Source organism: Girardinichthys multiradiatus, chromosome 2, assembly GCF_021462225.1.
Source record: "Girardinichthys multiradiatus isolate DD_20200921_A chromosome 2, DD_fGirMul_XY1, whole genome shotgun sequence".
Lineage (NCBI taxonomy): Eukaryota > Metazoa > Chordata > Actinopteri > Cyprinodontiformes > Goodeidae > Girardinichthys > Girardinichthys multiradiatus.
The window spans coordinates 43,578,614-43,595,674 of record NC_061795.1 but is presented as its reverse complement, the minus strand read 5'-3'; the positions used below and the strand labels follow the sequence as shown (position 1 = coordinate 43,595,674).

Genomic DNA, 17,061 nt, shown 5'->3' with positions numbered 1-17,061 from the left:
TGTCAAGCAGAGCTTTAAAGCGTTAGCTGTAATGTTCCACTTGTGAAAATGAATCTGTTGGGCTTTTTCTTGGCACTCAGACAACAATTCAGAGCTCTACTCAGCCGGACAGAACATGGTTATAAAAAAAACAAAACAAGTTCCAGCATCCTCATCGTTATTCTCACACTTTCTCAGCATTCTCATTTTAAAACAGCACTGTGATCTCACACCTTTATCTCATGCAGCATCATACACAGCATCTTCATCAGTTGCATGTTCAGATCATATTGATATTCAATCTTTGCAGATTCTGAGTAACAAGGGAAGATGAATTTGAGATAAATGTAGCTATCTGTGTGTACTGAGTTATTTGAAACCATAGGGAAAATGTATCCATGCAGATTCCCAAATGTTTTCAGCTGCAAACAGCTACAAAAATCAAGTTTTCTATGTTTGTTTGAATAAAACAAACAGTGAAGGTATGTGAACAGGTTGAAGCAGTTTTAAAAGATTCAGTATAAGTCCAAAAATGTATATATAATTTTACGGCACCTTAAAGGAAACTTGACATTTTTTGTCCTTGGGCCCTATAACTTTTTTTTTAATCTTCCAATGTTAATAAATTAATTAATAAATTATGTTTCAAAATCAATTTTCCTGCCAATAACTCACCCTTATTTTGTTCCGATAAAAACAGTGGAGCAATATATTATTAGTTCTCTGACGACACTGTCATAGTCGACCGCGTCACAGGTGAGGATGACTCAGAAAGTACTCAGACAGTGGACTTTGTGGACTGGTGCCAGAGGATCCATCTCCTGATTAATGTGGGGAAAACTAAGGAACTGGGGGTGGATTTCCAAAGGCCCAGACCCACCACACTGATGCCAGTAAATAAGGAACACTGATCTGAAGATCTTTTTTGACTTAATGGTGGCATCAGCCATCTTCTATAGTGTAGTATGTTGGAGCAGCAGCTCATCAGCTGAGGGGAAGCTGCTAGATAAGCTCACAATGAAGGCCAGTGATGTCCTAGGATGCCTGTTTTTATTTTTTTTTTACCTTTGTGGGAATCTGAATTATTCCAATTGCCTTTCACTTTACCCACTGAGGAGCAATAAATTATATTTCTATTCTATTCTGTTAGAATATTGTCCAAAAAAAAAGATTAAACATCTTCACAACCACTCCTGAAATAGCTCTTACTGAAAATAGCTGAAGAAATACCGTTTGAATATTAGAACAATAATTGAATGTGATGTGGTGGTTTGGTTTATTGTTCTAAGGTAAATTAAGGTTAATTTTAGTGCCTTTTAAGGTTATGGCCGTCCATTTTGGTGGTGATGTCTGTTTATATGTACAGATATTGTTTTTGTCTCAGTGATCACCTTTATTAATCCAAGGACTCTTGTAAAACCACAAGAATAAACTAAGTATAACCATCAGTGTGTGTTCTTGAAAAAAACTCAGTTTCCCAGCAGGCCTTAGTGTTTCCAAAGTCAACCTACCATTATGCCCTGACGTAAGATTTCCACAAAACTGCGTAGCCAATGAGGGGGAGGGGCGTTTCTTTGTGAGCGAAACGATGTTTGAAAGAGCAGCGCGCGCAGCCCGGGTCTCGTACGTAATCAAGAAGAGAACATGGCGGCTGTGCTGGAGCGCAGTCTCGTGGAGATATGCGGGTTCGGGCGGGAAGCGGAACGGCGGTTCCGAGAGGTCACAGTGAATCCAGGTGAGAGCCAGGTTCTGGTGGAGAAAGGCGGACCTGGCTTTTGGTTGTAAAGGTTCTTTGAAAGCAGCCGGACCGTCAGGTTGAAGCTGACGGCAGCTAGCAGCGCTGCTAACTCTCTATGTTCTTGGTCCTCCGTGGTTTTACCGTTGCTCCAGAAAGCTGCATTTGAACAGGTCGCCTCCCTCCAGCTCTCTTGAAAAAAGGTTTAGATCGTCAGAACTGTTCGGTTTTGATTAAACGTCTAGGTCTAAACGGAACCATGCTGATCCACAGCCACTCACAGGTCAACACACGAGCTGAAACCTGTTCGTTAAGCCTGTGTCTCGTTGGGTTTGTTCTGGATTCTGGCTTGTTTAGTTGTGACTGAAGTTGTTTGGCTCTCAGAAGATCTGAGTGATAATGTGCATGTAACCATGGATGACACCTCTAACGAAGGATACAACCTGTAACCAGGGATACAACCCGTAACCAGGGATGAAAGCTGTAACCAAAGAATAAAACCCGTAACCAGGGATGAAAGCTGTAACCAGGGATGAAAGCTGTAACCAGGGATGAAAGCTGTAACCAGGGATACAACCCGTGACCAGGGATATAACCCGTAACCACGGATACAACCCGTAACCAGGGATACAACCCGTAACCAGGGATACAACCCGTGACCAGGGATACAACCCGTAACCAGGGATACAACCCGTAACCAGGGATATAACCCGTAACCAGGGACGAAAGCTGTAACCAAAGAATAAAACCCGTAACCAGGGATGAAAGCTGTAACCAGGGATACAACCCGTAACCAGAGATGAAAGCTATAACCAGGGATGAAAGCTGTAACCAGGGATGAAAGCTGTAACCAGGGATGAAAGCTGTAACCAGGGATACAACCCGTGACCAGGGATGAAAGCTGTAACCAGGGATACAACCCGTGACCAGGGATATAACCCGTAACCACGGATACAACCCGTAACCAGGGATACAACCTGTAACCAGGGATACAACCCGTGACCAGGGATACAACCTGTAACCAGGGATACAACCCGTAACCAGGGATATAACCTGTAACCACGGATACAACCCGTAACCAGAGATGAAAGCTGTAACCAGGGATGAAAGCTGTAACCAGGGATGAAAGCTGTAACCAGGGATACAAACGGTGACCAGGGATACAACCCGTAACCACGGATACAACCCATAACCAGAGATGAAAGCTGTAACCAGGGATGAAAGCTGTAACCAGGGATGAAAGCTGTAACCGGGGATGCAACCTGTATCTGAGAATGACACCTCTAACCAGGGTTGAAATAACCCAACTAAAAATTGGTGCTTGATGTGTTTTGTATGTGTATGTAGACAAGCGAAGGTGATATGGAAGATTATACAGGCCTATTATCTGTAAAGTGGTGACTCGGCTCCTAATAGTACAGAAAATAAACTACACAGGAGATAGAAATTTACTTACCTATGTAGGGTGCTGATAATAGCCCCACTGACTGGTCCTTTTCTCAGAGGGGATTCCAACAAATAAAACATTTTAAAATTAAAAATTATCATATGTACTCTGTTATATTTGTCTATGGTAAAAAAAAAAAAAAAAAAAGCAGAAACAAGAAATATGTAAGTGGGAAATTACTATTTTACAGCACTGTAGTTTTCCTTCAAAATGCAAACTGTTCCATAATATTAATTTTCAGATGATTTAAAAGCACTCAATTCAGCAAGCAAGGCTTAAAAAAAAAAAAAAAGCAGACTGATATTGAACGTAAAGCTGCAAAGACCCGATGGTTTAAGAAAGCTGGCAATGTAGACGTCGGCAGAGTTTATTACAGAAGGATGGGTAGTTGATGCCGTTTTAAAATTAAAGTCAGAAAGACAAATGTTCAGCATTCAGTCATGGTTCTGTAAAGTTTTTCCAGATGAAGTTAAACTGGGATTGCAACTAACAATGTACTTCTCCTGTCTGCAGGTGTAAACACTCCTCCAGGTGGGTTGAAGTTTGCAGACAGCGCCGGAGCGTTTCATTATGATGAGAGTGGCAAGCTGCTGTCTGTCACCAGCAACCGCTTCATCCACTGGTGCGTAGAGGATGATCGATTAGGGATCTTCTACAGTGGCATTGATATTTGAAATGTAGAGTTGCTGCTACTTCTGCAAAGTCTCTTCCTGCTGCTGCTTCAGAGTCCTCTCTGGGTTCCTGTTTTGCTGCAGGTGGACATCAGCGGACACTGTTCAGCTGGTGGAGGAGTCTCTGGACACCAACCTGCTTAATAATGCCATCAGACTTAAGTTCAGCTGCTGCAGCGTTCTGCCTGGTGGAGTCACCATCCAGGAGACCCTGAACAACATCATCATTCTCATCTGCACCAATCAGACTGTCCATAGACTGGTGCTTCCTCATCCGGCGCGCATGTACCGCAGCGTAAGTCCCCCAAAAATGTTTCCTGCAGATTTACAGCCTGCAGCTTATTTGCAGAGCATTCTGCCTTTTTCTCTGGCAATGTACACCCTCTGTCTTCTTTTCTGCTCCAGATCAGCTTTGTTTCTTGCACGTTGTTGCTGATGTTTGTTTGTTTGCTGCACCGTGTGTAGTGGTTGTAGCATTTTTCTTGTGCGTTGTTGATATCGGCATGTGTCTGGCCAATCCAATGCATGGATAGATATGTTATACAGCACTATAATAAATAGACTAAATAAGACTTTACCCTTATTTCAGAATAAATATGGAGTGGCTTTAATATTTCAACAACCTATTGTCCCAGTTGCACCTGAAAGCAGCATGAGCAGCTGTTGGGAAAATCCTCCCATTTGCATTTTATTGGATGTACAGAGTTTGGGCTGATTGGATGCTGCAGGTAGCCAGCCAATTGGATGTCAGCTGATTTTCCTCCAGTATCTGTGATGTTTACATACAGCTTGATGTTGTTTCAGGTGAGTAAGAAGATGCATATGATGACACAAACTTCTGGTTTGGTTCACTTTTATTTCTCCACTGTTGCTGTATGAGAAACCTTCATGTTCTCCAAAAGCAGAGTTCAGTGACAGCTGGAAGTAAGCTGTTTTGTTTTGGTGTCACTTTTTAAAGGTGCCCTACAGAACAATGCATTGTGCTCTTAGTTCCTCACATTAACACTGTGTTCAGGTGTAAAGCAATGCTGTATTTGTTCGGTACACATGCACTCTGAACCGACAAGACTGTACAGATATTTCCAGTACAAATACACGTACCATTACGCCCCTAGATGCTAATGCGTTTCTTGCACCGTGTTGCAGATGTTGTGGCCCGTTTGTTTCTTGCACATTCTAGTCTTGTTGTTGGCATGTTGTTGCTTGATTAATACATTTCCTGCCTGTTCTGATTCATGATTGATGATGTTTTGTTCCAGGAGCTGGTTACTGAGCGCCACATGCAGTCCATCTTCACTGATGTAATGAAGCTGGATCTCCAGGACCCGACCCACTTCGCCACAATCCCCGGCTGGATGGGGCACACAGCTGTTCCCGGCGCTGTGGCGGCATGGCTCAGTTTACACGGAGATGCTCACTTTGCGCTGGCTTCACCTGCAGGAGGCATCACAGTGGTGACACTTCCACCCTACAATTCGCAGGGTGAGTCACATGACCTCGCTGTGATCTGAGCATGTGCACATGTTCCAGAGCAGGCAGTCAAGCTGTGAGCGTGCTCCTGTCTGCAGGCAGCGTGTCGGTGGTGGAGCTGAAGAGGAGCTCCATGATGAGGAGGCTCTCCGGCTGGATGCCCACCGCCATCCGAGGGGAACAGAGTCCGCCTGACCTGGTTCTGAGTCTGGCGGTCCGGGAGGAGGAGGAGGACTCTCTGATCTTTGCCCTGTGTCAGGATCACCGGCTGCGGATGTGGTCACTCACGGTGGGTCTGTTCTCTGATAGAGCCATGAGGTTCTACATGTTCTGTGACAAAATCAAAACAGAACCATGATAGATTTGGTTGTGTGATTACAACCTGTGATCTGATATTTCTCTTTTAAATGGACCTATTTTTATTTATCTCTCCAGGAGCAGACGTGTCTTTTGGAGGCCAACATGTTGGAGTACATGCCGGCCTCTAAAGGCGTGAGGCGACTGTCGGGTCAGGGGCACCATCTGAGGCTCGCCTTCTCATCCAGAACTGGGCTCTGTCTCTGTGTTTATCTGGCTGTCCCGCAAAGAGGACAGTTCATCGTCCTGCAGCTTGTCGGTACAGACAACAACCGCTACAGCCTTGAACACATCTCCTCTCTGTTCAGCACACAGGTGAGCCACCACAGAACCAAGGGTCCACACACAGAACGATGGCATCACACACACAGAACAATACTATGGGTTCAAATTACAGGTCTAAACTCTTGAGACAACTCTGAGATGTTGTTTTTGTTGCTCTCGCCATAAATGGACCCAATCCATTTGTAATGCAGGAAACTCTGGTGGACTTCACTCTGACCACAACCGATGTGTGGGCTCTGTGGATGGACGAGTCCAACTCAGCCGTGGTCAAGTACATCGACTTTGAACAGTAAGTAGGAACATCGCAGGCTTTGCTGTCAGAGGTTCCGATTCAAACTCAGGGCGTCTCTGTTTTACAGCAACACAGCGGGTCAGTGGAACCAGGTGTTTGTTCAGCCACCACCAGAAGAAGAAGTCCATGTTGGAGTGGACCTGGACCCCAGGGTACATCCAGCCACACACTAGCGCAGAACAAAACTAAACCCTGTAATCTAGACAGTCCAGTAGCTTTATTATTATCAGGTTCTTGTACCATGGTCTTTAGCTGTTTAGAGCTTTGGTACCGGGCTTTCTGGGTCTGTAGTGGGATAAATGTGTTTTTTGGCTCTAACAGCTGTTGGGCCGTCAGTTTATCAGTTGAGAGTCTTCACGTCTCTTCCATGCTGCTGTTTCAGGAGACCTACTTGGAGCTTCTCTTCTCTCCGTTACGTTTCACTGCATCAGCCATTGTCAGAGCCTTGCAGGTGAGTCCACCTGTCTGGTGTGTGTGTGGCTAGACTTTGGTGATGCTGTCGCTTCATGGTTCTGTGGCTTTTGTTCAGATCTTCCGTCGTGGCTCTGAGAGGATCTTGGATCTGTCCTGGGAGAATCTGAAGAAGGAGGTGACCCAGGCTGTGGAGAGCGAGGTAACAGACTGATTTCCTGAGCAGCAGGTGTTTGTGCAGGTACAGCGAGGACGCTCTGGTCCTTCCCTAGTCTTTCTGCTGCGTTCTGAATAGCTTGCAGATGGGAAATTGATTATCTGTTCAGACCGGTAAAAAGAGCGTTAAAGTAGTCTAAACATGATGACCCAAATACATGAATAATGTTTTCTAGATCTGCTCTGGAGTCCACGTCTCATTTTAGAAATGTCTCTTAAATGAAAGATTTAGGAACAAGAATGAGATCTGATGCACGAGTCAAAGTCTAACGAGGAGTCAAATGCAACTCTAGATTTTTTTATTTTGGATTTTGTTGCTGGGCAAAAAGAATCAGCCGTCTGTTGGCAGAATGTCGTATTTTTGTTTAAAACCAGAAAGTTGTTGCAGAGCCGGTTTCTGATCCGAGATAAACGTTGGACGAGTGTGGACAGCCTGTCCAACTGGTGCAGTTTAAAAGATGTGATGTTAGATGTTTCTGATACCTCCTAACTATCCCAACTAACCCCACTTCAAACTAGCCAGCCACAACTATCCAAACTTGACTACTTGGTTGAAGCTACCCCAAATAACCCCAGTCTAACCACAACTATCCTGACAAACTAACCCTGGTTAAAAATGCCCAACCACAGTGATGCCAGTTACCTTACCTGGTCTAAAACTACTTAACAAGGATTGTCCCATGTAACCTACATAGTCCAAACTAACCACAACTATTCCAAATAACCTGGTTTTACTCTAGCATGGTCTTATTAACCCTAAAATCATCTCAACTAACGTTGTGTAACACTAACCACAACCATCCCAGTAAGTGAACCATGTTTAACACTAACCAAGTTTAACCCTGACTAAGTTAGTTAAGCTTTGCAGAATAAGTTGTAAAGGCAACACATCAAAGCGACTTTGAACTGCTGGTTTTTTGCATTTCTCTTGTCTGATGAACCACCTGCAGGGAACACCAACCTAGGTACTGTCTCTCTGTCACATCAGGTGTGTTCACCTCTACAGGTGAGCGCATCTGAGCAGGTTGCAGGTTTCTGTAGTTCAGGGTTTATTTGTACAAAGAAAACGTAGCAAACATTCCTGTGGCACAGTGAGCAGGTCGACAATCTGCATACAAAAAGCTTCTGAAAAGACAGACGTCTTCTTCCAGGTGACAGGAAGTGTAGTGTGCTGAAGGGGTTGTTTTCCTGAAAACGGGTTTAGAGAAAGTTTTAGCAACACAATAATAATCCTGAAATGTATTTAGAGGTTGTTTGAGGGATGCAGCTTACCTGGAACTCACCTGTGCTGACTGACCTGTCTCTTGCTGATCTATCTGACACACCTGTCCCGACTACCCGCAGCTGCAGAGCAGCGTCACCGAGTTCGAGTTTTCTCAGGAGGAGTATCGACAGCTGCAGGTGGAGTTCTGGTCCCGGTTCTACTCCTGCTGTCTGCAGTACCAGGAGGTGGAGTCCACTCCCCTGGGCCTGACTGTCAGCCAGCACACCAGGATGGCCTGTCTACTCCGTAAGGTGAGTGAGGGGCGGAGCCTCCCACTAATTAACTCTGGCTGGTTATTCAACCCGTGACAGCAGGGATACACAGGCTAGCTGCTGACTGATGCCTGATTGGCTGTTGGATTTTATCCAGAGAAATATTCCAGCAGCAAAACAAACATAAGACTTCCTCTAGCAACAAGTTGATGATTATAAAATGAGAAGCAAACAGGAAAATATTTTAAACTTCAGGAAGTCCTCCCTAGTTTTTCCCATCCCGAAGGTACTAGTAGAGGCATTTTGTGTCCATTTTAGTTTATTTAGTTGATTAGGACTGATTGAGCTTCTCCAGATCAATATGACCTCACCACAGGTCTCTTCTTGGCTGATCCAGTCAGGTCCATGTGTCTGTGATGACCGAGCCCTCTCCACGTTGTACACGGTCAGATTGGGTCAACAGGTTCTGCTCCTTCTGAATTGATCTGTTCTTCCTATCTGTGTGGTTCAGGGCTTTGTGTCGTTCCTGCTGCCTTGTTTCGCTGTGGATCACCTGTACCTGTCCTATGATCAGTACCTGCTGTTTGAGGAGGACACGCCCATCAGCGACGGTAACCGCCACTGAACGAAGGCGAGTTGAAACACGTGTCTAACTTCTGACCTCTCTGTTTAATCACATCACTGCTTCCTCTCTGTCTCAGACCCTGATGTGGCCCGAGACGTCCTGCAGCTGATCCGGACTCTGCGGCTCGTCAGCGACGCCGTTTCTGCAGAGATGGCGTACGAGATGGAGAAAGCTCTGGAGTATCTCCAGACTCCTCCTGAGAGAGCTGCCGAGTTGGTCCTTGAGAACATGATGTGCAACGACAGGTAGGTCACCGGACAGGTAGACTCTGCACCGGACCCCAGACCTTGAATAATCATTTTAATAGTTAAAGTTAGATTTTTTTTCTTTCTTTTCTTTTTTACTGAAATGTAAATAAAGTCAGAATCTTTTCTGCTGTTTTCGAATCTTTGATAGTTGGACTCTTTAAAGATTTAGTCCTGACCACAGGAATAACAAACTGTTCACCTGTTATCTGTAGAGATGGCGTGATTGAAGACATCCAAAACAAACTGCAGGACATCCGTAACCCCATGGCAGCCATGATCGCTCTGCTGAGGGAGCTGGACCTGGAGACGGACTCGGATCTGGGTGGAGACAGCCCTGTCGCTCCAGGTAGAAGGCGTGAATGCAGACAGACGTATGGTGAGTGTCAGTGTGGGAACTGTAATCCCTGCGTTGTGCCTTGCAGGTCTGAGCGTCAGGATGAGCCTGTCTCAGCTCTATGGAAGCACCTGCGCCGTCTCCATCGTCTGTCAGGGTGCCTGTCACATGGCCATGACCCGAGCGCAGTTCTGCAGAGACCTGCTCATACTGCAGAAACTCTACCTGCACTTCGGAGACAACGTACGTAAACACGCTGAAGCATCACATGCAGTGCAGCTCTGAAGTATCTTGGTTTTCCTCTTAAAGCTACTGATCTCTTTCAGAATATGACGTGACCAGACAGAAACGGGGTTCTAAGGCTGACCCAAATTCACACAGATTCTGTAATCCGTACGTTTGCTCTCCGTTGCAAATAGAAGCCATTCTAGTCAACTTGGTAATTCACACTGGTTCCGTTGTGCTGCAGCATGATGTAAAGTATCATCTATTGTACGTCAGAGATACGGATCGAGTCTATTTTTGACAGATGACGCAGCTGTTGATGGTTCTATGAATGAACCCTAAAAAACATCTAGTGTGAACTGCTGCACGACACAATTTACGACGGATAACGGAGTAGACCTGGAACGTTGTCGGTGTAAATTAGGATTGAGTCTCTTCTGTCTGAATGAAGCACCTTTACAAGAGACCTGAATGACTGTTAACCAGCCTTACAGACTGAGAGCTGATAACCTGCTGAGACCCCAATTAGGTCACCCTGCAGACCTCAGACTTGATTATGCAATTTAAGAATTGTTTGTCTCTAAAGTGATTTGAAGTTTTATTTTAAAACTGTGTGTCTCGCAGCTGCTTTGAGTGATAACAATGATTACCTGTAAAGCAGGTGTCTTCAGGTTTCTGTCCCATCTGTTGTCCTGCAGGTCTACATGCTGACTGTGTGTGTGTGTGTGTGTGTGTGTGTGTGTGTTTCCAGGTGTTTCTGGGCGGAGGAGCCCAGCTGCTGCAGCTCCAGCAGGATCTCATCCCTCGGACCTCCCACCTCCTCTCGTCCTATCACCTCCTCAAACACATCAGTCAGAACCTCTCTTCCTCGGTTCCCATGGACACAATGTAAGTACGAGCAGTGCACACCTGTACACCCATCTACACAGAGCATGTCCTCAACCCCGACTCTCCTGTTGTTTCAGAGATGTGAACCTGCAGCACCTCACAGCGCTGGAGCTGTCGGACACACCGAGCGTGTCAACGGGTCGATCAGGTCAGAAACCACACACACACACACACAGAGGGAGGGTTCTTCTGACCTTAATTCTGCCTGTAGAAGAAATTTATCCCTAAGGTCCAAATAGTTGAGTTTTCTCCAACATCAGAACCTACCTGAAGCTGCCAAGCCCTACTTTGGATTCAGCTGAACACAGATTAGACGGAGACCTGCAGTTTGATTACTGTGAAACTAAAAAGCTGCTCTGCTGGCACTAAATATCGGAGGGCAAAGGAGAGTTTGGTATTGATTGAATCACGGGATTGATCTGCTGATACATGCTGGTAAAACCATGAAGTAGGACAGTCTGGACTCATTCAGTTACAGTCAGTTTGCTAAAAGGTCAGCTTCAGTTAGGAGACTTCTCTGCTTTAAATTGAACTGTCTCTGCAGTGCTGAACCCTCAGACGGTCCTGGAGCTTTTCTATCAGACAACAGCCAGGAGGATCATCATCTCCCAAATATTTTCCCAGCAGCACACCGATTCTCTTCTCCTCTGGAATAACATGATCTCCAACGTGGTCCAGCTGCTCGCTCAGCTGCTGTATCCTTCATGAGAACATGGAGCAAGTCTCGCGTTCCTTTACATGTGTGCTGCCTCAGCTCTGTGTTCCCGTGTGTTTGTCTTAACTAGAGTGTCCCAGCTGGCCCAGTAACCCTGGCTTTCAGTTCCCAGAGTGTCTGATGGCCAACTGTCAGTATACTCAGCTGCAGGTGAGTCATATTTGATCTTTAATCATGCCTGGTCACACTACAGAACAACTAAACAGAAAATACCCAAATGACCTTCACATCTAGTCCAGCTTCTGTTTGATGAACCAGGTCGGGTCAGGGCCTGCTGGTTGTGATTCTGATTCAGTTTCTTTTCAATAACTTTTTTCCCATGTCCTCAACAGCTTTCCGTTTCCTCGACAACTGTGTCTCACTTGTCCTCCCTGTCTCCCTGCAGGATTATGTGCGTCTGATTGGCCCGTGGTGTCAGGTGAACATCGGTTCGTGCCGCTTCGTGCTGGCTCAGTGTTACCTGGCTCACGGAGAGGGCCAGAAGGTGTGTGAACGTTCTGCTCCATCCATACACTTTCAGCCTGCTGAGACCCTGGCATCACTTCCTGTTGTGTGTTTGTGTGTACCTGTACCAGGCTCTGCGGTGTTTCCAGGAGGCGGCGACAGAGGTAGAAAAGGAGGAGTTTCTATTGAAGCTGACTGGCACCGAAGATGAAGAGGCGGCAGCCAGTCCGAGGCTACAGTACTATAACAAGGTGAGGACGCTCGGCTGTTTCGCAGCTGCAGGTTCACCTGTGTGATGTTAGACTTACCTGTCCTGTGTGTGATCAGGTGCTGCGGCTGCTGGAGGACATGGGTCTACCCGAGCTCATCATCCAGCTCGCCTCTCTGGCCTTAGCAGAGGCAGATGATGACGTCCACTGTCAGGTATGAGTGAGAGGCCTATTGTTGCAGGTGGGACAGATAAACAGGTAAACATGTTGGCCTGTCTGCCTGCAGGCGGCGCTGTGGACGAGAATCTTCAAGCATCACTTGGATCTGGGACACAACAGTGAAGCTTATGAAGCTCTAACCCAGAACCCTGACACCAGCATGTATGTGCACACACGCACACAGACAGAATCAGAACCATCTGATCCTTGGGAAGCTAGTCTCTTATGTTTTAGCTGTAGCTGTGTTTGTGTGTAATGTCTGTATGAATCCCTGCTCTGTTGAAAGCTATCTGCTCATGTTTATGGGGTGTCTTTATGTCTGATGTTGCTGAAGTCTCAGCAGACACTTGATCCGGTAAAAAAAAATAAAATCCCGTTTGGTTTTCAGGCAACTGGATTGTCTTCGTCAGCTGGTCGTGGTTCTCTGTGAACGCTCCCAGCTGCAGGATCTGGTCCGGTTTCCCTACATGAACCTGCACAATGAGGTGAGACAGGAAATTATTCAGAACACTGCAGATCCCCTCACAAAACCTGGGGGATGATCAGTAATCATCGATGATCAGTGATCTGCTGTAATCAGCATTGATCAGTTATCGGCAGCGCCAGTTATTAACAGTGATGATTATCTGCAGTGATCTTTGACCTTTAAGTAGTTTCCTTCAGGTTGGACTACTGATCAGTACTGATCACTACTTCAAGTATTGATCAATGTTCCAGGTTATGTTCAGTGGATCTTGTGGCCTTCTCCTTTATGATGAAATGGTTTTACCTGTGTATTTATCTTGAAGCTGCAGCCAAACATCATGTAGGTCTGACATTATGGTCATGTGACCCCCAGGTGGTCGGCATCATCGAGTCTCGTGCTCGTGGTCTGGATCTGCTGACGCACAACTACTACGAGCTGCTGTACGCCTTCCACATCGCTCGCCACAACTACAGGAAAGGTTGGATACAGAAGCCTCTGTTGTCACTGGTCTCTAAAGCAGTTCTTTTAAAGAACCAGTTAAAGACCAGCTCTTGTTTAGCACTGGCATAGCTTTGATAGAAAAGCCCTCAGAGATGCTATGATGATACTTCACTGATCACTGCTGCTTCTCACCCGTTCTCTTTCTGTCCATCTGTGTCTCTCAGCGGGGACAGTCATGTTTGAGTTTGGGATGCGTCTCGGTCGGGAGGTCCGGACCCGACTCGGTCTCCAGAAACAGGTGAACTGTTATCTCGCTGCACTCAACTGTCTGCGCCTCATCAGGCCCGAGTATGCATGGATCGTCCAACCGGTGTCCGGGAGCACAGTACGCATGCACACACACACACACGCGCAGTAACACATGTACACAGTAATGCAGCGGTGTGTGGATTTAACTGTTTCTGCTGCAGTACGAGCGACCCGGAGCGTCTCCGAAGAGAACCTCAGACGGAGAGTTTTCAGCAGAACCAAGTGAGGTGTCTTTCTGTGAGTCTGAGGGTATGTGGGTGGTTCTGTGGGTATGAGAGCTGACCCAGAGTCTGCATTTCTGCAGCTGCAGGTAGACGACAGGTGGACATCCTGGAGCTCCATGACCTGGAGAAGGATTACTTCCTGTCCCGTGCTCGCCTCACGCTCGCTCAGCACCACCCGCCGTCCGCAGCTATTGCAGGTATGCATGTACTGACCTGTGCACTTGGTCGTGGTTAAACTGTAGTTAGATTTGACCCTCCTCTTACCTCTGTGTCACATGACGCATGTGTAGTCATGTGACTGCAGGCATGAGAATAAGACCATTTATCTGCAGTTGTTTTTTAACTGTTTACCTGCTGCAGCTTCTGCGAAGGTTTCTGCAGCAGATCTGATCTCGATCAGCTGACTGACTGATGGTTGTGACTCTTTGATTCAGGCAGTGTGTCTGCGCCAGAGCTTGTTCTACTCCTGGCCCAAACTGGGCTCTTTGATTCTGCCCTGTCTCTGAGTCGGATCTTCAAACTGGATCTGAGTCCAGTCTTCGACGCGCTGACCTTTAAGTGGGTTTACAGAACAACAAAAACTCCTCACTACTTTCTGTTTACCTTCCTTGTTCACCTTTCTGTTTACCTGTTCATGTGTCCAGATGCATCCAGCTGCAGTCCGGGGGGGAGGAGCATCAGAGTGAAGCTTGGAGCTGGTTGGCTGCTAACCAGCTATCAGTTGTTAACACTAAAGAGTCCAGGTGGGTTGTTGCCAATAATCACATTGATCAGCTGATCGATTTGCAGCAGAACTGCAGACTTTGGTCAATAACCACTGCGACTCTTCCCCTTCCTCAGTGCCACAGACGAGGCGTGGCGGCTGCTGGCCTCCTACCTGGACAGGTATCCTTCCACCAACGGGCAGCATCACCGTCACGTCATCCACAAGCTGCTGTCGCACGGCATCCCGCTGCCTGATTGGTTGCTGCAGTCATACAAGGTGAGAGGGAGGCGGGGTCAACACTCATTAACGGTCAAACATTGACAGGACCTCAACAATCTGCAGACCATCAGTTTAGTTGCCATCAGTGGCCGGTGTGACATAAAACGTTCTGCTCACTCCAATTAAAACATGTTTGTATTTACCTTGGGTTGTTTATTTAAATTTGCTTTGATTTTTTTTTGTTTGGAGGGGGGGTTACCTTGTTTTTTTTATCTGGGTTTTTTAAGTTTGTATTGTTTGTTTGTTTACTGTAGGTGTTTATGATTACCTTTAGTTGTTTACTTTAGTTTGTGTTTACCTTGTCTATTTCTGTTTATCTGTGGTCACCTGTATGTATTTTCTAGTGTCTAGATGCTCCCTCGCTGCTGCGTCTCCTCCTGAACTTTGACCTCTTGGAAATGGCTGCAGAGCTAGTGTTGGAGTACGTGGACGCCGTCCTCGGCAGGGGACACCAGTACTTTGGGATCGAGGTACGGATTCTGTTCGCACCGCCTCTGTCAGCGCGTTATCGTCGGATTTATTGAAATTTTTTTTTTTCTTTCTTTTCCAGAGGCCGCTGTCCGCCACGTCTCCGCCCGCCTGGCTGCCGTACACCGCCATCGATCAGCTGCTGCTCGCTCTGAGTGAGACGCAGACGCACAGCAGCGTGAGTCACTTCCTGTTTACATCTAGGCAGTTTTCGTTTATCCGCTTTACTGCTTGAGTCTCACTCTGGAAACTTTGTTTGTTCCAGCTTCACAACAAAGTTCAAAACAAACTGGCCGAGTATCACAACGTTGTGCAACAGACAACCGATCGCCGCCTCGGCGCTCAGAGACAAGTGGCATCGTGAGACAAGTCGCGGCCAACCTGATCTTTGACCTGTTTTTTTATTTGTTTTTCATGTATAAATCTTCTAATTAAAGTGTTTTCTAACGTTTCGTCCACTGTTGTTGTTCTAACAAATGTTCAGATCTTAAAGGTAATTGGACTAATAGCGGGTCTCATTCTCCCAGCTGCACACAAACGTTCACATTCTTACAGTAAGAATGTGAACGTTTGTAAGCAGGTACCTTGGAAGCTTTTCTCAGCAAAGTGCACATCAATCCGTGGTGAGGAGAAGGCTGGAATTGACCACACAACTTTCTGATTGGAAGACAGCGTCTCTTCCCACTGAGCCACGGGCTGAATTACACCTGAGCCTTGTGGCACCCCCAGTGACCTGGGTCGGATTCAGGTCAGAATGAACCAGGTGAGCCTGAGTAAAAACACTTTAAAGCAGTGGAGTTATTCTGGGTTTGAAGGTTCAGATCACGATGGTCATGAAAATGTTCCGATAGACCCAGCAGCAGGCTCCACCCATCATTGTGCATTACTATCCACAGGTCAGCCTGCAGCTGCCTTCCTATTTTTCCAGTTAAAAACTGGTTCAGCTACTAAAATCCTCCAGTTTAAAGTTAAATGTTTTCCTCCTGCTGCATTGTAACAATAATCATAATTCGTAATTGTTAATTATTCATCAATTCCCTTCATGAGGAGAATGATGAATTAGTCCAGAATCAGTTTTGCTAGCAGACTGGGTATAAACCAGAAAATCTTGATCCTGCTCAGCAGTCATGGAGAACAGAAAGCAGATTTGAGTGATTTTAGCTGTGTGGATTAAATTGAACTGGAGGCTTCTAATCGGATTCTGTTTCAACACCTTTCAGTCTTTGGGTTGGTTCTACTCAGCTCTGTTTTTTTGTTGGCTTTATTCTGACTGCAGACAGTTTTTTCTTTCTGGGTGATCTCAGAAACATTTTTCCTATTCTTGAATTTTAGGGGAAAGAAGTTGGGGTCGTTTCCAAAGACCCTGGTTTCATTATTTTAACCTGCACTAGAAAGAAAAAGAAGCCAAACGCCTTACTGTTATCCGGACCTTGTACCTGAGTGAACCGGACTGGAACTGTGGTTGTTACCGACCCACTTCCCAGTTTTGCTGACTGATAAACTCTCAACAAAACTGGTAAGAACCTGTGATTTTTTTTTTTTTTTTTTTATGGATGTTGGATTTTTTGGTGAAACATTTTGAGTACTCCGGCTTCCTCCCACAGTCCAAAGACATGCCTGTTAGGTTAATTGGTCTCTAAATTGACCTTAGGTGTAAGAATGAGTGTGTGTTTGGTTGTTTGTGTGTTGCCCTGCGATGGACTGGCGATCTGTCCAGGATGTACCCTGCCTCTCGCCCATAGACTGCTGGAGATAGGCACCAGCTCCCCCGTGACCCACTATGGAATAAGCGGTAGAAAATGACTGACTGACTGACATTTTGAGTCTGTTCGACCAACCAGAGGTCAATTGTGGACACGTTGCATCACGCAGCCAATAAGGACAAGGACATTTTTCTTTTCTTACCACATTTTTTAAACTGA

At 46.1% G+C, this 17,061-nt stretch overlaps 1 protein-coding gene across 2 annotated transcripts; it reads left to right on the top strand.

Moving 5' to 3' along the window:
• The first annotated feature begins 1,564 nt into the window (after positions 1–1,564).
• Positions 1,565–15,591, top strand: nup160 (nucleoporin 160). 2 transcript variants are annotated; one of them, XM_047348942.1, is made up of 34 exons: positions 1,565–1,714; positions 3,675–3,783; positions 3,917–4,127; positions 5,092–5,314; positions 5,401–5,591; positions 5,738–5,974; positions 6,136–6,233; positions 6,304–6,388; positions 6,619–6,687; positions 6,766–6,849; positions 8,208–8,378; positions 8,851–8,950; positions 9,041–9,209; positions 9,425–9,558; positions 9,635–9,789; positions 10,523–10,659; positions 10,737–10,807; positions 11,204–11,354; positions 11,455–11,524; positions 11,760–11,858; positions 11,950–12,069; positions 12,146–12,241; positions 12,314–12,408; positions 12,635–12,731; positions 13,085–13,190; positions 13,378–13,538; positions 13,624–13,684; positions 13,773–13,883; positions 14,121–14,244; positions 14,331–14,429; positions 14,527–14,668; positions 15,016–15,141; positions 15,222–15,317; positions 15,405–15,591. In XM_047348942.1, exons 1-34 carry the CDS (start codon positions 1,624–1,626, stop codon positions 15,501–15,503), a joined length of 4,188 nt encoding a protein of 1,395 aa, XP_047204898.1. In that variant the 5' UTR covers positions 1,565–1,623; the 3' UTR covers positions 15,504–15,591. The 2 variants fall into 2 exon arrangements, with proteins under 2 accessions (XP_047204898.1, XP_047204892.1); XM_047348936.1 differs by having other exon boundaries at positions 13,767–13,883.
• The last annotated feature ends 1,470 nt before the right edge of the window (positions 15,592–17,061 follow it).